Here is a 26958-nt window from a genome sequence, read left to right as displayed (position 1 = left end):
AAGAACGCTGCTGAAATCTTTTTATTAACCATCCATTTCAAAATATAGATTTCAGGAAGATAACGTCTTACACGTACAAAAGCCCTGGAAGGCGAACACACCCCACAGGTTATAAAATAAATAAACAAGAGAAGGTGGTGTTCTCTTTGGAAATAAAAGAGTTCCAGATATTTATCTGAGTGTTGACTGATGTGCCTGAAACACGCCGGCAGCAGGGGAACGAGGGCCTTCTAACCGTGTGCTCAGCATTCAGCGTAACATGACAGCTTGGTTGATGGCTGCAGATGGAACGAGAATGAAACAAACTCGCCCATCAGTGTCTGTAGTGCTGATAACAAAAGTGACTTATTTCACACAGAAGAAGTTTACGTGGACCTACGTTTAATTGGAAAAACCTGTGCACACATGTTCCTGCTTTATCTGTCGTTCATCCTCTTATGCTCTCTTATCAGAATTCAGTTCCCATGTTAGTGAAGAGTTCATGTGCAACCTGTTCAGTATTTAATATAGCATTGTTCCTGTTTGCACAAGTGTTTCCTTATGTTGATGGTGTGAAAACGCACGCTGCATCTACAGTTCTTACACTAACCGTGAGTCTGTTAGATGTGCACAGAAACAAATTAAACAGTTGCCTCTTGGAAACCTATTAAACTATACGAAAAGTATCTTAAAATAAACATATCTCGTGGTAAATAGTTTAGAGAGGGATTTAAATAAGAAAACATAGGTTTTAATAGAACTCTTAATCATCGTGATATGTAGAATAAAGCTGTATAAACACAGTGGGAATATAATGTGAGCTGGAAAGCAAACATTAAATATCTACCATGTAATGATGAGTACATCAAATCCCCCACACTGAAGAACCCATCAACAAAAGCTCTGAGTTATTTCCTCCAGCAGACTGTGTTGAAACATGGAGGCCACTTGGAAATATGAGAAATGCTCGCAGAGTAAACAAAGGGAATGTTTACGAAGGAAACTTTTACAAAAATAAACTGCATTACTTGAAAACATAGCTGAAATAATTACACGGAGCAGAATAAAAGTGAAGTCTTCCTATGATGCCCCCTGCTGCCCAGACAGAGGCTAAAGGCCAGTGAGCGCGCCTGCTCTGCTCCGCTGCTGAAACACAGTATCTTAAGATGTAAATGTGGGAAGAATGCTGACGTAGACCAGCCTTAAACAACATTAACTTTCACTGAGATGGAACATAAACCTTTTTACTTGTAAATCATCCATTCGTCCATTTTCTAAACCCACCCAGTCCAATTCAGGGTTGCAGAGTGGTGGAGGGGGTCGGGCTGGGAGGGGCTTCTCTTTCATTAAACGTTTTTAAATGTTTGTTTTTTATAAACTCTGTGGTTTTCCCCAGTTTCCAAGTGAGCGCGTGTGTGCTCCGTTTTCCTACGCTAAAATCCCTTCCACTTCAACGGGGTCGATTATTTTGTCCTCTCCGTTCAGACCATTTGTGATTGGCTGAGGCTCTCCCTCATTCAGCCCCTCATTGGCTGGTGACTGGAAGCCGCTGTCGTACTGTGAGCTGGAGTCTTTGACCAGTGGTGGTAACTCAGAATCTGATTCTGCTGCCGAGGCCTCAGCAATCCTGTCGCTGTCGTCTTCCTGCACCGCCATCTCCATTTCTTCAATGGCTTTCTGGATGGCGGCTTCGTCCTGATGCTCATTTTCTGCTTCCTGCTTCTTGCCTCCGACCAGCTCCTGAAGGATTGACTGCGGGGACATCTTGTCTCGCGGTGACTTGCTGGGGACTTCCTCCACGATGGTTGTGACGTGCGACACCTCCTCCTCCGCCCCATCCTCAGTGTTGATGATGCCGATGGTTGGCTCTGTCCCGTTTGTCACTTCACTTTGATTCTCCTGTGACGCGGGCACCGTCACCTCCACCACTGGATTAATCAAGTCCCTGATTTCATTCACACTATCAGGAGACTTGGGCTCCTCAGATGGGCCTAAGTCATCCGTTTCCTCCTCATCGTCGTCTTCTTTGCACTCACAAACCTCACTGTCCTCCTCGGGAATAAGCTCCACCCCTGGGACCTCCATGCAGGACTCGTAGGGAAAAGGCAACCCGTCCAGCTGTATCATGGACACCACCTGCTTGCGTCTTCTCCCTGAACCCCTTCCTTCGACTTCAGTGCCGACAGAGCCATCAGGTTCATTGGCCCCAAACTTGGCAGCCCAGTCCACCGGGGGTGTTTCCCCGAGCAGGGGCAAGTTGGGATCGCTGTTGGTTAGAACTATACTGTCTCTGTAGAGGTTGTGTCTCCTCTGCACAGCTGCCTCCTTCACAGCTGGACAAAACAAGAATCAGACATTATGTTAGCAAGTAGGCCAGATAATGTACCTCAATTATATAAAATTGCCGGCCACTGCTTGCGGCTTCTAAATCTTGGTGCTTTGTGGCCCTCACCCATCATTATGTCTTTGGTGACAGACTGCAGCACCACCTCCTCGTACATATTTTCCACCAGGAGAAAACGCGATAAGTCCTCAAAGATGAGCTCCTTGAAGCGAGGCAGCTCCTGAGGAAAGAGGGATCGGGGTTGTAAACGTCTCAGCAATCAGATACGTAACAACAGGCCAACAGTTGCATTTAGTAACAATCTGATCTATTTAACTGTTTTTAACTTTAAAAAAATCTGCTATGCAAAGTACTTGGAGTAAGTTTTGGGTGTTACTCACCGGTGTGCAGGACGGTGCGAGCTGCTGCAGCATGTAGGGGATGATGATCTGCAGCAACGCCTCTCTGAAGAATTTCTTGCGCACTGTGCTGCTGTCGTAATCGTATTTCTGACAAGGAAGAACAGAAACATGTATAAAGCTCAGTGACTCCATCCACTTTATCTATTTATTTGTCTTTTGATCTGTCCCTTTTTTCTCTACTGTTCTGTTTTACCTTGAGAACCCTGTCCTGGCATCTCTGTATGGTCTTGCACAAGTCATCTTCCCCCTGAGCCTCTATAGACTGACGAAGCAGCTGTTCAAATGTGTACACTGCATTGTCCATTTGCTGTCAAAAGTTAAGAGAAAAAAAGTCATACAACGGCTCTAAGAACAGATTAAGAAATGTTCAGCCTCATTTTGACAAGTTGTCACATTCTTTTTGTCCAGCAGGTGGTAGTAGAGACTTCGCCACAGGCAGAGCAGGTTGCTGAAGTCTATCTAGTTATTTGGAACTTGGGAGTGTTTTCAAGCGAACTGTCGACTGTGAGGCATCTGACACTTTGACTTACCTCTCTCATGAGGATCTGAGCCCTGCTGATGAACACAGACGGGCTCGAAACTTCGAACCTCTGCTGCAGCCCCTCCAGGTTGAGCTGCTCCATCTTCTCGTAACAGCTCTGCATCTTCACGGGGTGGAAGGCCAGCATGGACAGCCTCTCCAGTTGCTGAAAGAGAGACGGACGGTGGAGGGAAATGGCAAGGTTTCAGGATCATTCGAGGAAAACTGACACCAAAGCAGAAAAAGGATAAGCTGATTGTCCAGGATTAGTCAGTGTGTGCAGCTCAGACCAGAGACACTCATCATATTCACGATGTGACTCACTTCTCCCAGTTTGTCTTTGCTTCCTCCGTTAAGTGAATTCTTGCTGATCTCCACCAGCTCCTCGAAGAACACATCCCTGATCTCGGAGAAACCTCGGCTGGTGGGCTCCATCAGGGCTTCCAGGATGGAGCTGATGTAGGGCTGGACGCTGGCCCGTAGGAGCTGCTCTGCTTTGGGCAGCACCAGAGCTGCACATCAAAACATAATCACAGAGAAATAGAAAGAAAGTAAAGGCCTCGCCCTGTTTTAAAAGTCCTCACAGTGTATCTCAAACAGCCTGAAATTAGAAAAAATCGGGACAGTAGAAAAGTCACCACAGACAGTATGAACCCGTGATATGTGTTTAGCCTCAGCGAAACTCATACACACATTTTTTTTCTTTGTAGGGCTGTGACGCAGTCAAAAGAGAGTTAAGACAGTAAGGCTTTCGCCACTGGCCCCTCTCACAACACTTACAGGGTGCTCTGGCATTGACGATACCAAGCATGTCAAGTTTTTTCTTGTTCAATTATTCCTACAAATTGGGAAAAGTAAAAGTATGTGTTCGTCACTGTTGCATTATTAACTTCTAAGTTTTCCACACATCCTTTTGTTGGAGACATTTCATGACTGTAGTCCAGTGACTATCGTCTTGTTGGAAAAAAGGATGTGACAAATATGCAAATCCCTGCAGATCTTTCTTTCAGTAGCACTTTTCTCACCCATTTGTTGACACACCAGAGATCCCCTGCCCCCCCTCTCCTCCTCAGACACACCTTTAAGCTGATACTGTGTTTGTACCAGTTCTTGACTGGAATGACCTTTTTGTCATCACGGATTTGAGAGACCATTGTTTTTTTAACTCTTACTAGCCAGTCCAACTTTTTTTGGTGTGTGTTGTTAGCTTGTAAAAACGGGTTCATACTAACAAATGACTTGAAGTTGACGAGACAAATGGTGAGATATCTCGGTTTCACACGACGGAATAAAAAAAACACACACATCCTCCCGTGGATGGCCAACAGCTTTCATTTTCACCTTTTTGGATAAAAAATGTCCCCACAAAATAAACATCATGGCCGGCTGTCAAACCTCTGCATTGAAATACACTGTTTTAGTGGTGGTGAGTCTTATCTGTAGCGTAAGGTCAGAAATGGTCCCCACAGTGCTGGAATGCAGCTCAACCACTTCAGCTCAATGGGTACCGTGAACAGAGTGAGCCGCCTGCCCTGAGTTAACTTTGGACAAGGCAGCAGATAACTGCTCAAGTCCTCCGGTTAAAATAGCAGAGAAATCACCAAAGACAACAGCTGACGTAGATCCAAAGCAGAAGTTGTGAGGAGAAAGTGCAGGTGGTAAAACGGGGCATACAGAGGGAAGTTTAATTACAGAGGAAAGGCTGTATTCGTGCCAGATGTCCAAACAAAGTCATCAGATAACCTAGGCACTGTTGTCTTATTCAGACTGAGTGTTGTGCTGTTCTAAATATTTCTGAACCAGAGAAACCACAGCCACATGTCAAGGCAGCACACGTGTGGGTGAACGATGCAGAGTGCACCTAAGGTCAAGAAGATTGTTACATGATGGTGAGCACAGAGTGAACCAAGTCATTTTGCATACAAAGATGTCCCAGTAGAAAAACGGGGCCTAGCGTGCGTGAAGCTGTTTCCCAAAAGTTACTGGATTTAATGAGTTTTTTTGCTGATGTACATTGTTTTCTCTCTAATCTGTCATGTGTTTCACAGTACATTAGCAGAGCTTTTCCATGCTTTTTGTGCATGGAAACAGTCTGCAAATTGCACACCAAAAAGCTAAATTTTTAGTCCAGGATTTTCTTCTGTTCTGTAATCACATCACAATGAAACACTTTATGTCTGCTTAGTAGCCAGTTTGGCACATCTCAAGAGCAGCTCGCCCTGCAAATGGGCTTTTAGGGAAGGACTCTAGAATTAAAATCATGACCATGTAAATTGGACAAATACAGGCTCTTTAAAAGCCATTAGTGGTATTATTTTTCATGAAAATACCCTCACTTTTCTTTCTCTTGTTGATGTCTTTATTCATTGCCCTATGGTGCATATTATCCATATTATTTTGTTTGTTTTTGCACTTAATTGTTTTATCTGAATTGCATTAATACATACTATCTATCTCCGCAATTATTTAAAAAAGAAAATTCAGATTAAGCTCACAGAAAAGACCACCTCTTATCTTGCTGCTGATATGTTCCTTTGATGTGATGATCTGGTCCATGTCAGTCCGCAGTCTCGCATCTAGCTGCCCTCTATGGGCCTCACAGGCCTCCGCCAGAGCATCGTACTGACCGGTGGTCTGAGACAGGACCTGCTTGTACACTGCATCAGAGATCTGGCGAAAACAGTTGTTTAAGGCCAAACATGGTTTAAAAAAAACACTTGACTCGGTGGTCAAACAGCATGTAAGCAGTGCCCTGTACAGACTGACAGAAACTCACCAACATCCAGTTCCTCTGCCTCTGCTGCATCTTTCCCTTCAGACGAGGACCGATAACATTTCTCAGCTCAGGGTGGAGAACCTCCATCACCAGATTAGCCAAAATCTGTACGCACATAACATACAGTGGAAATGTAATTTAGACATTTGTAATGCATTGTTCAGATGCAGTGTATTTACATTATTTTTTTAGATATGTTGCCATGTCAGTTTTCAGTCACACACCAGTGCGGTAACAAGCCAAGTTGACAGACATCAGCACATACCCAACATTCAAAGAAAAAGAAAAATAATCCAGCCCATCTTTCCTGTATGGTCACATGGCTGCAGCGGGGGGGTTGAACTCACACACAGCTGGGCACAAAGCAGCAGGAAGGCTGGTTTTAATGGTACCAGCAACACACAGAAAGCTCATCAACTTTTACTACAATTTGAACCCATAACATCTTGGTATTTAATATCATGGTTAAAAGGAAAAGGACCATCTCCTCTCAAAAGTTTTACATTAGCCTCTTAAACTAGTTAGGAGGACCTTGCTTTATCTCTCAAAAATATATATATACTGAGGATTCATTAAGCTTAGTAAAAGACCCTTTTCATAGCAGATATTCTGAGTTATCACAGCAGGATAAGCACAAGTGGAAAAAATGAACCAGTTCCTTTAGGTGCCCCAGTAAATGTGTATACAACAGCCAGCCCTTCACTAAATGGAATGCAGCTTGTACTTTTCCAGCTTCGCCATGTGAATATGTCACACAGTCTAAATAGATATTTAGGTCTGTTACTTAGTAGCATAGCAAAGCTAGCCTGCCAACTGTCTGACTATGTTGTTGTCCTGTACTGCTCTACGGAGGATTTTTAAGTGTCTGTGTGTGTCACTTGTTGGGTTCAAACAGCGCTTTAAGCTAATGGCTGGAGGGAGTTCCCACACCTGTGTGTGTTCTTGAGACTGCGGTTAAGTGTTAGCCTCTTGTCCTGTGAAGCTACCTGTTGCCAGTGTGCTGTATTCCTCACCTCTGTTGGTATTTGTGTGCTTATTAGAACTGTAAAGCTTCAGCTGCATATTAGTGTTAAATATCATGGCAGGTAAATCCCAAGTGCTATTGATAACACAGAGAACGTCTCAGTTATCAAGTGTCCTGGTGAGCTGGTAACTAATGTACAACACCAGCATCCTAAAACCAGTGCGACAACTACATGGCATTCAGTCATTATATCATTCCTTTTCTTTGATGAATAGTCAGGTTTTTTTTGTGTTGAATAGCTTGTTGACTCTTGATCTGTCATCCTCTGGCATTGATTTATTAATCAAATTCATGAAATGGTCTTTTTCTTAAGGTCAGATTCAGTTTAATTAGATAAACCCAGCAATTTTAATCAGCAGTTGTGTTATACTGCTTTCGCCCAGTGAATAGAGTTATAATATGAAGATTATCCATGTTTCATTATCATAAATGCAATAGCCTGAACCAATCAGTCCTCACTGGTCCTGTGGAGATGGTTATACTATAAACTTCCTCACATCTCATTCGCATGATTGTTTCTCACTAAGTTAGCTTCATGGTACGATTAACACATTTTGTTATACTGGATGGGCAGCCCTTCCACAGTAAACTTACCATAATTTAATTGCACGATGAAGTCTATCCGTCTCAATATTTCCATTACAGAGTTTTATGTTAAGATAATGGTGTTGATAGTAAAGCATGAAAAAAACACCAAACAGGAAGTGACCAAAAAGCTGACTAGAGTGAAAGAAAACTGAAAGAAACCATGGTAATCTGGCCCTTTCAGAACTATTATCATTTAGACTGTGGGACTCTTTACGTCCACCTATAATGTTACATTTTAATATGATTCCCAATTAATTATGAACACGGTGACACGTGTATTGTTTCTCTGGTTTGGTAAGTGATGTAATATTTGGGCTACTACAGTTAAACTGGGACACAGCTGGGAATGATTGAAGTTTATGAGGAGAAGGTGACTTCCATAAACACACAAAGGAGGTAATAAGCTTTGGCAGAGACAAAAAGGAACTCGGAAGGGAGATCCCAATCAACTGTGTGTATGTGAGTGTGTGTTTGGGTGGGCCTCTTGTGGCTGACGGCCTCTTTGAAGGTTTGTGTGGGTGCATTCTGATTTTCTGATAATAGGAGAGAGTGTGTGCTCTGAAGTATTTCTGTGAGTTACATGAGAGAAAACTGTCCTCTGGTGAGCAGCGCTGCCTTCTGCCCATCCATATCATTCATGTTCGTGTTTAAAAATGTTCCTGTAGCCTACTGTTCCTTTTTCTCTATGCAATGACCTGCAGAAGACAAATTGTCTCAGTCACAATACCCTCAGATGGAGGTGTGTCGATCCAACTCACAATTACAGTGTGGCCCATTAAGTACACAGTCCACAATAAAGCATGATTTGAGCTGACAGATGTTGTGGGAGTTATTTGTGAATGGACTGCAGGCTTTAGAAGAGCCAGCCTCTGAACCGTGTTGCACTGTGATTAATGTGAGATCCTGACCTGTGGTGGTGCTCCGCACATCAAATCCCAGGTCCCATAGTGCCCTTTGGCCTGTCTGTAAAGTCTTACAGAGTCAGTGAAGGCGGGCGTCTCAACAGTGCAGTCCTCCGGAAGACCTGTCGGGGCAGAAAAGATCACAGGAAGATGGAAGGTTGTGTGTGTTTTCTAAACAATTCCTGATTACTTTGTACTGCGGTAGGTTTCAGAATGCTCTGTAATGACTAAATAAATAAATTCATCGGCTCCTGGAGAATCCCACACAAACAGTTTCCATAATATCTGAGTCACTTCAGCGGCCACAGTTTCCAGGTAGGGGGTCAACAGCACATACACACCATGTGTGTATCATCCACAGCTGTGTCATCCTTCAAAAGAGGAAGATGTTGGCTTGTTGAACAGATTCTCTCCCAGTTGACAGGACGGTAGAAGTAGCTCAGAAAGCGCTCTGCAACTTGTGTGAGGTTTTCGGAAGCTTGTTCGTAATCGGTTATGTTCAGGGGATTAAAAAACACTGTAACTGAAGTCGGTTGTGTTTTCTCCTGGCGCATAAAAAATAAATGTACTTTCAGTTTATAATGAAGCAGACAAAAATTAAGATTTTCTCACCAAACACTTCAGTGACAGGTTAATGTGTATAATGTGTGATTAAATCCCTGTGGTGTCTGTTCTAGCTGCTGTGGGGCTGATTTTTATTGAGGCGCAAACAAATGGGAAGACAGAAAGGGGCCAGTGAAGTTTTTCCGTCTCTCGCTGTAAGTGTGTGACTCAGAAGAGGCTGACAAAGACAGGAAGTTGCCAAGAACTGTGGCGGGGGAGAACCAGAGCCAGACAGGAAGCCGTCTCTGCCTCCAGCTCTCTAACCCTGCTAAAAAGCAGAGGTTTGGGCTCTTTTTTGTTTGCGTGATAATATGGGAAAAGTGGAAAAATAAAAGGGCACAGGCGGGTTGACAGGTGGCCAACCGTCATTTGGAGGTCAAATCCAGTTAAAAGTATCTCAAGGATGCAGCAGCAGACTTGCTTGCGGTTTGTTGTCCTCACTCCAGACTCTTCAGCATCCACAATTAATCATTTACACGTCAACACCAGAACAATTGGCTTTCTAAGTGTTTGTGACAAAGCTTATCTCTCATGAATGCAGTAATTTCACTTCCTCTGCCATACATAAGATGCTGTCAAAAGATAAAATCCAATCTTGGCAAAATCCCATCTTTAAATAAGCATAGACACATGTTTATAAGATGCACCTGATATCTACCGGTTTCAAATTCAACTCAGAACAGCTCATCCAACAATGCAAGAAGCTTCAAACACACAACTTACTGTCACTCAATCATCAAGCAGGTGACATTCCTGTCACATTATGCACTATAAGCAGACTTCCACGCATTCTTGCTATGAATAGAAGCATGTAGAACATCATCATAGCAAAGTCTGTGATGGAAAAACTGAGAGCAGATGATAAGGGCAGATGATGGCCGACAGTGCAGGCCAGATATATGGAAGGAGGAAGTCTGGTCAGATCAGACCAAAACTGAACTTTATTGGCACAAAGAAAAAGCCATCATCTTCACAGTGAAGCATGGTGGTGGCAGCTTCATGCTGTGTGGATGTTTGTCAGTTGACATGTATTTAAGGGGACTGTGGATGGTGCTAAATACAGGAAAATTCTCAGGATCGAGGAGTTTTTGCCACCTGAAGAACTGAGACTATGACAGAGGTTCACTGTCCGGAATGACCCTACACTTGAGTGGTTAAAGGGGAAGGATGTAAATGTCTTGGAATGGCCTTGTCAAAACCCAGACCTCAGTCTAATTTCAGAATCTGTGATATGACTGAAAGATAGCTGCATCCAGCAGAAGCCATCTAGGTGGAAGGAGATGGAATAATTTGGTCTTAAGAAATGTGCAAGAATCCCAGGGGTTTGATGTGCCAAACATAAAAACACACGAGACAGGTGCAGATGGATTTGTTGCAAAAGGCTCACGGCCACTTCCAGCATCAAACCATCTCAAATGATCTCAGAAACTAAGCAGGGTTTTCAAGCATTGTTTCAAGGCATCATATTGTTGCACAATCTGCCTGTGGCACCCTGTGTAAACCTTTCAGGGATGTATTAGTACAGGATCTGCAGTGCGATATCTGACATTCTAGTCTGCAAAGCCTGAAAATGTCTAAACATTCTCCATGTGTCTAAACCAAGCTAGATCAAGGAGCTGATTACAGTCTATTTGTATCGTGTGTGTGTGTGTGGTGTGTATTAATAGAACATGTGGCAGCACTTACCACAGTCTTTTTATTTAAGGCATTTCCCTTCCTGCCTTTCTCACCACGCTCTGGTTCATGGGATAGTAGCTGCAGTCAGGGATGAGTTCCCAGGCCTTCACATCCACAAATATTGCTCTCTTCATAGTTTAGACAATGTTGGATACCAAAGACATAAATGGTCTGACCTCAGCTCAGACCACCTGATTTATAGTAGAGCAGGTTTCAAACACTTATCTCTTTCGCTCACACTGCTCCCACTGCACACTGCCGCTCCCCTTGACACGCATGAGTGGGGTTTCCACATATGGTGCAGTCCTATGGAACCAGACCCAAAGGGCAAAGCAACAGTCCAAAAAAACACCCACTGAAACATACCACCAGCTGCAGACACATCACAACCACGACAGAGCAGAGTCCTAACATGCAATTTTAGATCCTAGTGTCCAGGAGTGAATGAATGAACTCAACAGACCCTGTCTTGGTTTGTTTGGTATATTGGGACTGTAATCAGTACGTTAATGGCACCAAGAGTCGATGATGTCAGATTTCGGACTCATAAAGCCAGCTGCTTTCTTCGCCCTTTGAATTTGCACTGCGTAGCTGAGTAGAATTAGTCTGAAGTCTGTGGATCAGAGTAGGAGGTTGGTGACTGGTATTATAAGCTGTGGGGGTGGTAAGTCAGCCATGATTGATAGTTCTGTAGAGGGCCAAAGACAGCTTGGAGCCGTTTTTTAATGTGCAGCTGTGATGCCCTGCAGCCAGCAAAAAAGACCTGCCTGCTGGAGAAATAAAATCAGTTATTCTCTTAATTTGTTCAAACTAATTCAAATGTAATTTTATAACTCAGTTTGATTATGAGTTGATTGTGAGTAACTTTATTGATTTACTGAAGCCAGTTTTCGTCACTATAACATTTTACTCCTCGACATGGTTGGGCAGAATGAGGCATTTGAAGACATCGCCTGCCATCTTAACTCTACAACTTTGATGAACACAGCTTTTGGCCTACACTTTATAACACAAGTGGTTACTGGATAAATTCAAGGTGACGATTGGTAGAGTAACTGATTGAAAACAATTGTTGACAGACCTAAATCTGTCACTATTAATATACTTAAATTAAATAGATAAGAAAAAGAGCTGTTGCTTGGTCTTTCTATAGCTGAAAAGCTACTTTCCAAGTCCTCAGCAGTACAACTGATGTCTAAAATGTTACACACTGCATCCACATCCAATATGTAGCATAACCGTAAACTGACAGACGCTTTTTTGTCATATAAATCAATCGATCAAAGCCTGGTTTGGTTATGAGCTTGTAATTCAGCCTCTGAGGGCTCATCTTCAAGCAGCACAATGCCCCCCCATATTTGAACTCTTTGGTGAAAACACAGCAGACCGGTTTCGTGCAGAGGGACTCCTGTTAGCACAACTGATTAACAGGGTACTTTGCAAATCAACCTGTTAAGGTGATGCAAAGCAGCAGCTACTTGTTTTATTGGAGAGTTATTAAGGATAAAACAAGGGGTGCTTTAGTGGATTCAAATAAGCCTTTGATGCACCAGCGTGAACGTTTAACTTGTGGTTTTTATTTATCAGAGCCAGCTGAATAGTGTCTGTGTTCAGCTAAAGAACTGCTTTGCATCAAGCCTATGTACTGCTACCAATTTTTGCGTACTAGGCCTGAAGTGCAACATATAGAGAACGTGTGTGAGCTAACTGAAGAAAATGCAGAGAGAGTGTGGGTCAGGTCATAAAACCATTTATCCTCTCAGGGGAAAGGGAAAAGTCTTTTACTGGTTCTGGTTTCTCTGCTGTGACTGAGGTGAGACAGGGCGTGCCAACACAAGCAAAAGGCATGAATTGCATGAATGCCAATTCACGCAGAGAGCTACGTTGGTTACTTTCACAAGTCATGGGGACAGCAAAACAGCAGCACAGGCTCTGTTCCCTGCAACATTCTCCTGAAGCCAAGCCTCACAGCTGGAATGTTCAACATGGGCTTTGGCATTTACTGAGCATGTCCAAACAGATAGTGTTTGGGAGTAATGAGTGACATAGACGTAATACACTGGGAGAGGGATTTTACGTCTTTCGAACGTTATCCTGAAATAGTTGGACACATAAGTGTATTAGCTGAGCAGCACAGTAGTTGCCAGAGTGCAAAATAAGGCGGAATCAGGTTGAGCAACTTTGTCAGCCTGTTTATGTGCCTACAGTCAGAATGTTGTTTCATTCGCTGTATTAATCTGTGGTACAGGATTGTTTGTACTGCAAGTTACCGAGGAAATATTTGTTCAAACTACAGTGCAAGGGTGACTGGCATCATTCTGCAGGTGCTGTGTGATTCGATGCAGCTGACTTGATGATTACAGTGACACCTCGTACGTCATGATCCATCCACGCTCAGTTGGATGGACAATTACAGGTAACTCAGGCACTCATTACATATGAGCAAAGCTGTCTAAACCCTTGAAGTTCTAAGAGTGCAGGCAGCATTATAATTATGTACGTGTGCACACCCACAGACAGACAAGGGTCAGCTAAGGGGAAGTCTTGTCCTTTCTTGTGAAATAAAAAAATACCTACATACAAACATAAATAAAAGTACTAAAGTAAGTACAGACCTGGCATATTTGGGAGGATTCCCACTGACGTGACGTGCTAATGCTCAGTCAAAAGATCAGACTCCTGATCAGTGAGGCATTTTGACAGACCAACACTCGGCTTGAACTATTCTCAATTACTTACTGCATGCTAAGCAGGCAAAGAGAAGCAAAAGAGCCTCATTCCAATACAGTTTACATCAGATGATGGAGCCTGAAACACGTACAAGAACCTGCTTTAGAGTGCTGAAGGTGTGGAGAGGAAGAGACAAGTTCTCTTTAAGTAGTCCGAACAGAGTCTATTCCATAGAGATGGAGCTAGTGGACATACGTAGCCAGTAGAGTTTAGTCTAACCCCGTAACCCTAACCCTCTAAACCCTAAACCTAAACCCTAACCCTTAGGCCTTTACTAAGAATGGGTGGGCTTCTTAGTCATATACAGTTGTATATACTTATACTTATACTTATACTTTTTTATGATGTAAAGTGCAAACTGACATTAGCAAAAGATGAATCCGCTCATCAGACATCCAGCTTTCTGGCACCTTTGGCTCAAAAACAGATGAAGATAAATTGTGAAAGTAGTGAAATCATTTTAAGATTTATTGTGGTGTGACCAGTAGAACTTTCTTGAAGGGAACTTATTGGTCATCATTGCAGGGATACAAGAAGAACCAAAGAAGTGGCATTCCAGTGATTTCATTCAAAGAAACCGCCTTCAGACCTGCCTCACATCCCTTTTTTATATTTCACCCAAATAATCCATTTCATTGTTTATTTTTTGATAAACTGTGTTTATCAGATTGCACAGGGGTGCCATGCTGTAAAGATGTTGCTGTGTGGATAGAATACTACCTCAGGAACTGGAAAATCAACGCTTGATCTAAAATCTCAACAGCAACGGCCCTGCCAGCCAACAAGACCCAAACAAGCCATCTAATGTGAACCTTGGTGTCTATTTATCTTTAAATCTTTGAAAGATTCTGATTTTTATCAACCTTCCCTCTGTTTCCTGCTCATCACGATTCTCAGGTTAAAGTAAAGCACACTGACTGTGCAGTCAGAAATGAAAACTTGACGTAATATAGTCAGAAGGAGGCCAGTCAGGTGTGCCACTGCAAAAAAGGTTGCACTTGTTTGTGTTGCCAAGACACAAGGTGGTATAAGACACAACGAGGGATGGGTTACATCATGGTTGTACGTCCACCAGCATGTCTCCTCCCTCTGTGTTATTACACAATGACAAATGATTCATACCAACACAAAAAGGTACAGATCAAGAGTGGTTCTCCACCCTGATTAAACAAACATCCTTTAACATCCTGCTCAAAAAGCAGCACGGTATCCTCCAAAGTACCAATAACTCCTGAATACAGATGGAATGCTCAAACAAAAGCTCTGAAACAGTCCAATGAAAGGAGAAAACAGCAGCTGACGTGAAGCACCTGTATTGTAATGTTTCTGGGGATAAACTGACTCAGCAGTGAAATGGAAGTCTGTCAGAATGAGCTTCAGCTGATGTCAGTCACACTGATGAGAAAGTTAAATCCTCCCAGATCGGGAATGTCACCGGAGCACTGTTGTTTGATCACATTCATGGCTCGAGATGAGACCACAGTGATGGATCAAATGCTTCATTTTGACCTACAGTTATACTCATTTTTTCCATCCATTCATTTTATCCAGGTCCAGGTTGTAACAGTTTGAGCAGAGAGATCACCAGGCCTCCCTCTCTGCAGCCACCTCCTGGGGTCCCAGCCACAGCGGGTCCAGGGTCAGATGAGCCAGTCACCTCAACTGGCTCCTTTCAATGCAGAGGAGCAGAGATTTTACCCAGAGTTCCTCCCGGTTAACCAAGTTTCCCACCTTTTCTTCTGGGGTCTAGCCAGTCACTCATTTGGAGGAAGCGCATTTCTGCCGCTTGTATTTGCGATTGAATGTTTTCGCCAACTTCTCAGAGTTCGTGACCAAAGGGGAGGGTTGGAACAAAGATCAGCTGTTAGGTTGACAGCTTCACCTTTTGACTGAACGATAAACACTGTGTGAAAACATGCTGTAAAATACTCAACATATTTCTAAAACCAACTGACAACTAATGACAACAAAGTGCACAGTATCCAAACTTAGAAGAAAAAAAGAACACACTTAATTCCTGCTGCGACTCACTCTGATGGCATTTGAAGGCTTCAGACTATGACCCACACGCACACACGCCTATATCTGAACCACAACAAAGGTACAGAAGAAGCAAGAAGCAATAAATGACTTGGGTGGAGCATTGTGAAGCAAGGAACTGCTGCTGTTCAAAAGGTGTGCACGCACTGTAACCTGCTTTGAACTCAGTTTAGTATCATGCCTTCATACCATTTATATCTTAACTTTTTTTAACATACAAAGTGACAACTGCCTTTGTGATGGTTTACCGTTGTTGTTGTTGTGCCTGACGCAGTCCTGCAGCACAGCGTGCCACTTCTTCTGCTCCTTCTCAGTCATCACACAGAAGTAGTGGTGGCGGGCGTAGGGGTGCCACAGAATGAGGGGGAACTGGGTCGCACACTTAATGAACGGACTACTGCTCACTTTGGCTTTGACACCTGCAACAAGTCACATGATAGAACAACAGAGAACAGTTTAGATGAAGAACAGAGACAAAGAGAGCCTGCATCCTCCGAAAAAAAAGTGAGAAGGAAAAAAAGATGCAACAGAGTGTAATTAAGAGTTTAATATTCACTCCTCAGTTGCACGGGTCAAAGGGCTCTGTGTGCAGACATGTTGCTCCATGAGAAACATTTTTAAGTACACAGTAAAGCGCAGGTTCTAGAGATCTTTTCTTTAACATCTTATGGCGTTAAATTAATTCAAGATCGCCTTAAAGATCGCAGTTTGAAAAAAAGATCACGGTGCTCCCTTCGATCTATCGGCGATTGAAAATCACTCAATCCCTCGTAGGTAAGGAGAAAAGCTAAAAATCAACACTGAATGGGTGTTATCTTTGGGCTGTCGAGCAGCGTGGCATTAAAAGTAAAAACACCATCAGTGAACACAGCTTGTTGCTAAAAATGTAACCCTCCATCACAGTGACAAACACATCTCAGTTCCAAACGCTGCCTGCATCAAAGTCAAAATCAGTTTCAAGATTTGAAATGTTGACTTTGCATTCTTTCCCCAATCAAATTTAGGGTTATGTGACAGCTCTCACAGTCTGTTTTTATTTCTCTCTCACATGGCATCCAAACTGTACTCGAAAAAGGGTTGTACAATTCAAAGAAATGTCGGCTTAATGATTGGTATCTGTTTGTTATTTTCCAACCTGGCAGGCTGCCATCCATCAGCTCCATGTACTCCTCCATGGAGGTCAGAGCCTTGTACCCAGCACAGTTGATGGTAACTTTTGGGTGCAGACCCCGGTCATGTGCCTGTGAAGAGACAAGGAAGGCAAGCGGTTTTAACACAAATGCTTAAATCATCATGACAAATAGCGATTTGGCCAGACATTCACTCACTGTTTTGTTCTCATAGAGGCTGATGGTGTAGCTGTTTGGCACAGACACAAAGCGGTTCCTCCACTTCCGGTTCTCTTCTAGGTACTGGAACAGACTCCCTGAGAAGATGGAGCGGCCTGCCAGAGGGTCCTGAGAAATCACATACACACTCCACGCTTAAACATGGCTCCATAATCCAGTAAGAATTTATTTTATTCCACCACTATTAATGAGACGTTTGGGATTTATTTCTTTCACAATGCAGACATTTTGAATGTGAGAACTGATGCGAGATTCTTAAAGCTTAACGAGAGTTTTTCCAGACATGCAGCGGAGGAGTGTTTTACTCAAAAGTGTTTACACAAGGATGCACACCACCCACTTTGTTTTCAGATTTCCTGTCTCAGATCAAATAATCCCTGCTCAGAGTGGAAGAAAAGAACAAGACAGGCAGACAGAGGCAGTAGAAGTGGAACACAAAAGAGTCTGAAACAGACCGGTTGGTTTGTTTGTTTGCTGCAAAATGTCCATTTTCTTATTTTACTTTGACTTCAGGTTAATTAACACATTTGCCCACCTGAGAGTTCACCGCTTTCACGCTGCTTTACAAACCCTTCAGAGGGTTGTCAGAAATTCATCCAGTTGAAACAGAAACGAAAAGAAATGGGATAATTCAGACGAGGAGCTGAATCTGAGCAGTCTCTGTGAGAGTGAATGAAAAAAAAAACAGATCTGTCCAGAGCAGATGAACTGCCACAACAGAAACCGCATCTCTGCTCATGTGTGAAATGTGCTCCACTTTCCCTCCAGTAACTGAAAACACAGACAAAAACGTAACTTTCATCCCATTCATTAACCAAAAAGATGCGAGGGGCACGAACTACGCTGAGAGGTAAAGCAGACGGCAGAAGGAGGACAAAACAAGAAGCGGGGGCCGTTAAAGAAACTACCTGCTGACGGCGAACAGTGTCTCAAGGTTATTTCTTTAAGAAATACAGAAAAAATCCAGCAAAGACCTGACGCAGGACCTGAGAGATGCATCTGGACTTTCAGCTGATCTATCTGCTGTCTGCATGGAAGGGTGGCTGTCAAGAAGCAATTCAACAGGGCTGCACAATATTAGCTAATAAAATATGTGACATCGAATGCCATTGCAATGCTGATATGACTGTTGATATATAAACTAATACTTAAATAAGTGGTGCTTATCTCAGGCGTATTAATGAGAGCCGCATGCTACTTCTACACCTGTGCGAGTTAGTTAGTTGTAGAACATGCACAAAAGCAGGAGTGGAATGCAGCCCTTATTAATACACCAACGTTTGTTCTATTTGAAGTCAAAAATGCCTTTTCGATACTGATGCATTTTCTATATATTGTGCTATCGTGGAGTGGGACAACATCTCGAAAGAACGAAACAAAAGGCAGCCAACACCTAAAGACAACCTTTGGAGTGGGATGTTAGCATGTCTCAGTACACCACAGCACCTATTTCCAGTTTTCCTGTCAATACATAAAAAAACGAGGGCAATACTGTAATACAGCCACAAAAGGGGGTCAAGAAACCTAAAGAGCCGTACGTTTAGAGACATCGTCAGACTTGATTGGATAGGAAAGAATAGACGAAGAGCAGAACTGTTACTTTCAAAGGTTTTACTTGCGAATAAAGTGTAGATCATTTGGATAGTTTGTTTGATAAAGTTACCAAAAGGTTTTAGGCTCTACATATATTATGTGTGTGTGTGTGTGTGTGTGTGTGTGTGTTGACCCCTAAAACCTTTGGTATTATTGATGCTACAACCAACAAAATAAGTGGTGATAAAGTGTAATTCTCCCTTAATACTTAGCTTAGTTTGGCATTAAATACATCGCATTATCCTTCTAAAATGACAAAGGATGGAAGTAAAATCGGGCTGAGTTGGTGGGCATCAATCTCTTTCTGTTTTGCAACTTTACTTATTACTTGCCTTTCTGTGAAGCAGCTGGGACTGTGGGCCTCCTCCTCCTTCTATCTCAAAGCGGACGCTGTTGAAGAGAGCGACAGCGTACTGCTGCTCGTACACATCACTGAACTCTTTCATCACATCACTGGTCCGAGCTGCAAGAGGACACACAGACACACACGGGATCAGGGAACTCCTGCTCTACTACACGATTAACACAAACTGTATTATGTTTCTTTAGCACTGAAACACAGAGGAGGGAGAGATTGTTGGGCCCAGCGGAATGCTTTAACAAGGAAATCTTATATCTCTGACAGTCAGAAAAAGTTCCAGACATTTGGTGAAACACTTAAAAGGAGAAAGTTTAGGTTTAGAATTACAAGTTAATGACGCTTCCAACAACACAAGTCAGGAGTGAATGAATCAAACTTTTCCTAACAAGACAGACGTCCTCTTAAAGTTCTTTCAGACATATTTTTCAATGCTCACCAGTGCAGCTATTTGAATGTCTTTGGTGTAAATATCAACTGGATGCAGATGAGTGGCGGGGACATGTCTCTTTTCCATGCTAATTTGAAGCCCTTTCACGACAGCTATCAGCTCTTTATGAAGCCTGCTAAGTAATAAAATAAAAAATGAGCATTTCATGCTGCACGAAAAAGAGATGCGCTCTTGTGTCTTATCAGCACACATCGCTCGATACATCACGACTCTGGTAAATGTGAACAGCTGCACTGCAGTGAGAATCCATATGAAAGTCACACACTGTTGGACCGTCTTTAGCTTTGACCGTGGCACACATTCACATTCATTTTGATGAGCTCCTGCCATGTCACAGCACTCGTTTTGGACTATATATTTTCATATATATTTTTCAGCCAAGCTCTGATGATGGGAGAGTCGACATGCGTAAAAAAACTCTTCTCCAAAACATTTCAAAGATTTTCAGTGTGGTTAAGGACAGGACTCTGTCTGTCTCATGTCCTCTGAACCACTCTTTCACAATTTGAGCCTGAGGAGTTGCGGTATTATCTTGCATGTCTATGTCATCAGTCAAGGAAAAAACTATTGGTGTAGTTATGGAAAAACCTGATTCAGGCAGTCAGAAAACTTCCCTTTTTGGATGACGCATGACTTTGCTGAACCTTGATGTGACCTATGAGGTGGCCCCAGATCATCAGCTTGGTTAAATTCATATTTTACTCTGGATAATCTCTATGCTTATTTAGGAATCTGTTATTTCTAAACGGTGATATGCTCAAGCCAATGATTTAAGCCTTTCTAGTTAAAATGGGAACACTGATAGTTTTTACACACGTTTCTTCTCATATTTACCATTTTGAAATTTAGCGCTGCTGAATGGACAAACCAAGACCTTAAAGTCATTCATCTGAACTCTAATAAGCTGCGATAGCTACAACACTGGGCAAAATTCTTGATCCACCCTTCATTTCTTTATATTTTGTTTGCAAAGAGCAAGACTTTCTTGTAATCTTGTGAAATGGTCTTGAGTAATCGTTCTTCAGGCTTTACGAAGGTCTTTTTTTAATTTGTTCCTTTGGCATTGGCTGCTTTTTCTCTCATTTTCTGTCCTTGTACCTGACCTTTTTTTAGAGGAATGTGGTTTCTTTTGTTTGTTTTTTTAAGCCACTTTATGCTGACTTGTGAATCATTCAAGCAAAGAGGAGGTCAACAGATGACCTAGTTGTGTGTCTGCAGGTGACAAACAGCTAGCAAACAAGTTTGAATCGTATGTTTAGGCACTTTGTTACTTGTGACCTGTCTCAAAGACAAGCAATTAGTTCCCTGTTCTGTGATTCCCTGAGAGCAATTTGCTGAAAACTTAGTATGTCTCGGCATATTGTGCAGTGTGTCCTTAAAAAATTTGAGGAACAAACATCAACCAAAAAAACACTTATCTCCCATATATATGAGGAAATGAGGGGAGGTTCAATTCTGTTGCACAGTAATGTATTCTCAACTATTTTCAGACTTGTCCTTCTCAAATGATCCTTCAGTAATGAAAATAATTGGGTGCAGTCAGTTACAATCCCTTTTTCTAAAAGAAAGCAGATTCTTCCAGTAAATCAGAGTTATTGTTTCTCTTCACTGCATTCCAGCATCCCAGTAAACTCTCCAAGAACCTGCTGGAGGGGACTCAAGCTTTTCCCACATTCTAGTGGCGGGAAACAAAGTTGATCCTCGAGCCGATCAGAGTGTTTGGCTCGGTCAGCAGCAGACAGTGTTGACTATGATCTGTTTATGGAAGGAACAGGGCAGGAAGGAGGGAGCCAGGCTGCAGTGGGAGAGCAGGAAGGAAAGAGCTGACAGGACAGGATAGACAGGGGACAGAATGTGGAGGAGAAAGGGACAGAGACACACACACTTATTAAAAACACCATAGCACAGCAGGATGGGATGGGAGGACAGGTTGGAGATGGCAGAAACTAACAGAAACAAGCCCTACAACAGCAAGCACTGCAGACTGTAAAGATCCACAAGTTGGCTATGAATGTCTCAGATCTTATGCGTTTATTCTTTGATTACAATTCTCCTTTTTGGAAACGCTGCTCCATCGGCATTCTGACTGATTTAGTCTCTGAACAGATGCATCTGAGACTGAAACATGTCAGGACAAAATATGATTTATGGCTTCAATTCAGAAATTTGCTTTCGTACAGAGACCCTCTGCATCATAAGTAAATTTCCACCAGATAACTGCTGGTTAATATTGCCTGCATTCCAAATATGCAGAGACGTGGTACTTTCCACCGGTCGTCCTGCTGTGCCAAAGTCAGCAGACTGGGAGGCTTTAATGGGCAAAGACTTGTGGGTACTTTGAAACAAAGGCCAGCTAATGGCAGACATAGCCCTCCATTTTAACATAGATGTTGTAGGTTGAGCCAGCCAGTGCTGTTATACAGTATATCCCTCCATCAAACTTATCGTTTGCCTTCCACTTTTCTGTCTTGTAAAACCGCTGCAGACACTATCAGTGAGACGGCATTAACTCAATCGTGCCATTTGTCTTGCAGTTAATTCCACGTGTTTGAAACAATCAACACTAGATTATTCGCCAATAATTAAAACACAAATGTAAATACCAGAGCAAAGAGCAAGTTATTCTTTCCCCTCGAGGACAAAATCTGACTCCTCTGCAAGCTGACATACTCTCGTGTGAGTACAGACGAGCAATTAGCAAAGTAGATCAGGTAGATCAGAGGTTATGAGACCAGAAATACTGAAGTAAAGGTTTAAAGACACACATACAAGGCAAACAGTCCCACAGTTCTACAGTTTGTAGAAACACCTTTAGTAGCAGTAAATCACAGTAACTGTTCCCTGTATGACGTTCTCAGTGTCTCAGATCGTTTGTAGAGGAGTTTTGGCCCGCTCTTTCTTCCTTTCTTTATAAAAATTGCTTAAAGTTTTTTCGGTATTTGTTTACAATGGTGTGGAAACCATTTCACTCAGGTTGAGGTCTGGACTTTGACTGGATCATTGCAACACCTTGATTCTTTTCTTTTGTGGTTGTATTCGTCCTGTTTTCAAACCTAGAAAAGACCAGACGATTTAGACTATTTTTGATATGCAAAACTTAAATTAAAAGAGGAAGCTTGCTGTGTTTTACAGTTTGTTTATACTACTGTATGAGGTAAAAGTACCAAGGAAAAGGTGTGCGATGAAGAAAAAAAAGCTTCAGGGTGGAAATTCTTTCAAAGTGGAGATTTTTCCTGGAGCGAATGAACTTGAAGGAGGTAAGGAAGCAGGTGGTCTGTCTTATGTAATCCTGCTATGTTTCACTTTGGAGGCCTGCTTAGGTTATGAGAAAAGAAGCAAATGGCGAGCACCTTCCGCAGCATCTTGGTGTGCATGTGGGCGTATATTCCCAGGTGTCTCTAAAATACTCGATTTGAATGGCAGTTAACATTTCAGTTTATTACTTCCATTGAAGTGTTTGTTTATTGCACACTGCATGTCTGATGTAAATAGCTCATTTGGGAGGAGGTTATTTATTAAGAATGCAATTAGGCAGGGGGTGGAGGAATCATCTCGTTGGCACATAGAAAAGCTGACTACTCTCGCTAACACAAACACAAAAGGGTGAACACCCTCTTCTAAGTCAGAGCTGGACAAGTGATAGCTTTAAGGCTCACTTGTGGTTCAAAGGACACGCTGCTTGTTTCCTTATTGGTTCACACATGCAAACAAAGGACAATTACAGAGAGTCACTGGTAGAGACAACACTGTGGGAGGGTGTGTGAGAACCAGACAGCGGTTTCTGCTGTTAACCCTGTGACATGTTTCTACCTGCTGAACCTCGGCAGCTTCACTCTTAATCCACTCCCTCTGACTGCTCTCCCCAGGTGTATTTTTCCCTCTGGTTTCATAATGTAAAAAAAAAAAAACAAGAACTGAACTCTTACAGGTATTCTACCAGAAAAACAACTATTTCTTTTGTTGTGAAACTGCCAATCAAGTAAAACATAACCTGGCTTCCCAAAAGGCATGGAAATTAAAGTCAATACTTTCGGCACCCTTTATTGGTTAGGACCTGGTAACGCTTGCTTTTCAGTTCTTGTTTCGGTGGGTTTTGTTCATCTTTCCTGCAAAAGGCTCCATTTCAACATGAGAAAAAATATCATATTTCCACCCAGGAAAGATGAAGATCAACAGGTGGTAAATGCTGCTAATCATGGGACCATTGAACAGGCATTGAACAACCTGGAAGGAGTGAAGTGAAATACAAGTCTTAGAACCAGGGCTTTTGCCCTGTGTTGCACACTTTGGGATCGATATACAACGCCCAATCCTAAAGGAGAACAAAACCAAAGTTATGGAATCATTTTTTAAAAAAGGAAATAGGATGCCTCTATCTTGCGATGCGTGCTACGCTTCCACAGAATTTTGCCACCACAACTGCACGCTTCATTACAAATGACCGGCAGATAGAGTGTCATATGCTGGGCAAGAGCAGGGAATGAGTGATTGTAGAGCTCTTTGCACACAGATAAGGATGTTGGTTAAAATTCTGCTTGTTTTTGGTAGTGACTTTGTTAATGACTCAGAATATGCTTTTATTTTCTGTTGGTTATGTTTCAGTGCCAAGAAATGTGTTCACTAATAAAACCTTCCTGGCAACATGTCTCCTATTTGGCTGTGAAAGTAACTTGTAGGTGAGAATAAAAAAAATCCTGTAAAAGAAAATAAAAAAAGTATTGATTATCATTTTATAATCGTATCGCAACCCTTTCAAACTGTGAGGCACCCTGTGCTTTAACAGCTGCTCTTTTCATGAAATTCTGCACCTTTTCTTTCCAAAGAAAACTTTGCTTGTTTTTCAGCTCCGTCCATCCCACAGGACGCCTTGAACAGGCAAATCCAACAGCTTTGTTTAGATGTTCATTTGAACATTTCTGAAGCTGAATCTTGTGGTGGGGGAACAGGGCTGATAACCGCTTCATCTATGCAGGCTTCATTGTACAGAAGAACAGTACACCACCATAACAGGAGCTGGCAAAATCTTCCTTCAAACAGGGCAGGTTTTCCTTTTTTTAAGCAAACCAAGAGGGAGCTCCCTCTGAAAATGTCCTCTGTCTTCCGAACCATGACCCCCTATCATTTCCGTTCACTGCTACTTCTTTTTGCTAATGTGCACTGGGGAAAAACTTTAAGTCCTAACGAGTTCATTAAGATCAGAGACTTAGGTCAAAGTTATTCCAGTATTCAGTTCTCCTCGAGTGCCTTTATTTCCACTCTGAAACTGAACAAAAACAAAGAAAAAAGAGCTGGAGATCATGTTTTTGTTTCCACCACTGACTTCTACCATAATAATATCAACTTTGCAGCGTGGCAGAATGGCTAAAACCCTCACGTGACATCACATGATGATACCCGAGTCAACATCATTCAAGCGGGAAGATCATAAGATGTGTCGGAAGATTCCTAAAAGTTAGTAAATGGAGATTATTTTCATTCTAAGAAAGAAAATTCAACTCAACAACTTTAAAGTTTGGTTTTTGGATTCTGAGAAGACGCCACAGACCCTTAGAATTCAAAAGATATTGACATATATTAATTTGTTTCTTTGATTTTCCAGAAAACCCAATGCTATGAGAAGCAGCCTCTGACAGGGAGGTGCTTCCTTAATCTGAGAGTATTTTTCTCTTTGGTTTACAAGAAGCAACAACAGCAAACAGAATGAGTGTCTGGACCGCAAGAACATAATCTTTGGTTTCCACTTACATGCAGAGCTGCCAGCGCTGGCACACAAACAGGCTAGAGCCCTGCAGAACATTGTAGTGCAAGTGTACAAATTCTTCACGCAGGACGAAAACATGCATCATCAAACTATTTCTACCACTGACAGGAGTCATCTGCAGAGTCATGGGGGAGTTTCCAACCTCCTGCTCCCAGGATATGTTGGAATAACTGCACAGACCTGCAGAGTTCTCAGTGTGCCACAGGAGCAGTCTGAGACTTAAATAGCAGGCACTCCAAAAATTACACAAACATGCTCCCCTTTGAGAAACCTGCTTATTATCTCTGAGAAATAGGCCCGCAGCAGAGCAGGGATCCAGAGGATTGTGCAGAGCAAAGCAGCACTGATACACATGAGAATATTTCTTGCTTTGTCTTTTTGCAGTTTGGACGTTGGGACTGGAGTCCAAAGGACTAAAATGCAGAAACAGGCTAGTACATTCAGTAATAATGGAGGATATAGAACATTTATTAAATTGTTACCAACTTGTTTTGGAGAGTTCAACCCTCTCACCTTGCGGCATCCCTTCCTTACCTGTGATCATCCCCCGCCTGTTCTCATCCAGTTGAGAGGAAACCACGTCCCCCATGGTTACAGGACAGCCTCAGAGATCCTGGGGATATCCCAGCTGTGCTCTCAGTATAAAAAACAAAACGGTGTCCGTAATATTTCCAGGATCCGGGCAAACCCCGCGTGGAATCTGTCTGTCTGTCCTCCCGCGAGGCGCTCGGCTCTAATCCTGCTGCGTATCTTTCCCTCCCGCTTTCTCCAAGAAAATTAAAGAAAGAAAGAAACACCCTGAGGAGGAGGAGGACTGACGACAGGCTGGTGGCAACTCCCAGCCGGAGAGGAGGAGGTGAACACAGCTCTCTTTCACAGCGGCTGGACACACCCTCTGGGAGTCATCACTGGTCCAACGTGTTCAGTCGGCCCTGCCACGGGTGTGGCCAGAACCAGGAGCCTGGTAACATGCGTGTTCACTGAGTGTACTGCGTGAGTGCTTTTATTGTCCCAGTCTGACTTTGTTTGGTGTTAAACTTGCAGAAAAAGCGAGAAACGGTGTAGAAATTGTCTCTATTTTTTTTTCATTGTGATGAAGCTAACCACATACTTTAGAGAAGTTTATCACAGAGAGGGGGAAAAGAGGTTTACTCTGGGTCTACCTGGTGTTTTTCTTAAAGGTGGATCTGTGCCGCCGCCTTGTGGAGAGTTTGCTCCTGAACCAAACCCTAACACTGAATGGAGGCCTGTAATATTGTAGTCAATTTCCCAATATCACCCACACCAAAAATGTCATATTAACAGCAATCAGTCACTAAAGCAGCCTAATCACTAAGATGTGGAAACGGTAAGTTAGTCTCCAAAGTCAAATACGTCCATCCATTTTCTATGCCCGATCAAATTCAGGGTTTCAGGTGCGCTGGAACCTATCCCAGCTGCCACTGGGCGAGCACGCAGGGTACACCCTGGGAGAGTCACCAGTCGATGGCGGGCTCACACAGAGACAAGCAACCATGCATGCTCACATTCACCCTTAGAGTCAACTTTAGAATCATCAATTAACCAATTATTCATGTTTTGGATGGTGGGAGGTACCCGGAGAGAACCCACATGAGGGAGAACATCCGAACTCCACACAGAAAGGCCCCATTTGGGAAACGAACTCCGAACCCTCCTGCTGTGACGCAGCACCGCTAAACCTCACCTACAGTACAGCCCTCATGCAAATACAGCACTGCAAAAAAAGTCTTGAGCCAGTCCTCATTTCTTTATGTTTTTCAAGAAAAATGGAAGGTAGGTGCAACAATTTACTGAAACGTGTGCAGACATAAAAAGAAATACAATAAAAAAAGGCAAAAATA

The 26958-nt window shown here is 42.7% G+C and overlaps 1 protein-coding gene across 1 annotated transcript; it reads right to left on the bottom strand.

Moving 5' to 3' along the window:
• Positions 1 to 3: 3 nt before the first annotated feature.
• On the bottom strand, positions 4 to 25916 carry niban2a (niban apoptosis regulator 2a). The gene is made up of 14 exons (XM_072371462.1): positions 25631 to 25916; positions 18859 to 18989; positions 16913 to 17041; positions 16720 to 16825; positions 15833 to 16003; positions 8541 to 8656; positions 6021 to 6125; positions 5752 to 5914; positions 3569 to 3756; positions 3255 to 3410; positions 2918 to 3031; positions 2704 to 2811; positions 2432 to 2543; positions 4 to 2312 (listed from the first exon to the last, which is right to left on the bottom strand). The coding sequence occupies exons 1-14, from the start codon at positions 25683 to 25685 to the stop codon at positions 1408 to 1410; spliced, it is 2559 nt and encodes an 852-aa protein (XP_072227563.1). The 5' UTR covers positions 25686 to 25916; the 3' UTR covers positions 4 to 1407.
• Between the last annotated feature and the right edge of the window lie 1042 nt (positions 25917 to 26958).

This window comes from Leuresthes tenuis, unplaced genomic scaffold (genome assembly GCF_036924035.1).
Source record: "Leuresthes tenuis unplaced genomic scaffold, fLeuTen1.0.hap1 SCAF_19, whole genome shotgun sequence".
In the NCBI taxonomy this organism is placed as follows: domain Eukaryota; kingdom Metazoa; phylum Chordata; class Actinopteri; order Atheriniformes; family Atherinopsidae; genus Leuresthes; species Leuresthes tenuis.
Note: the sequence above shows the minus strand (reverse complement) of the source record. Positions and strands in the feature narration are given on the sequence as shown.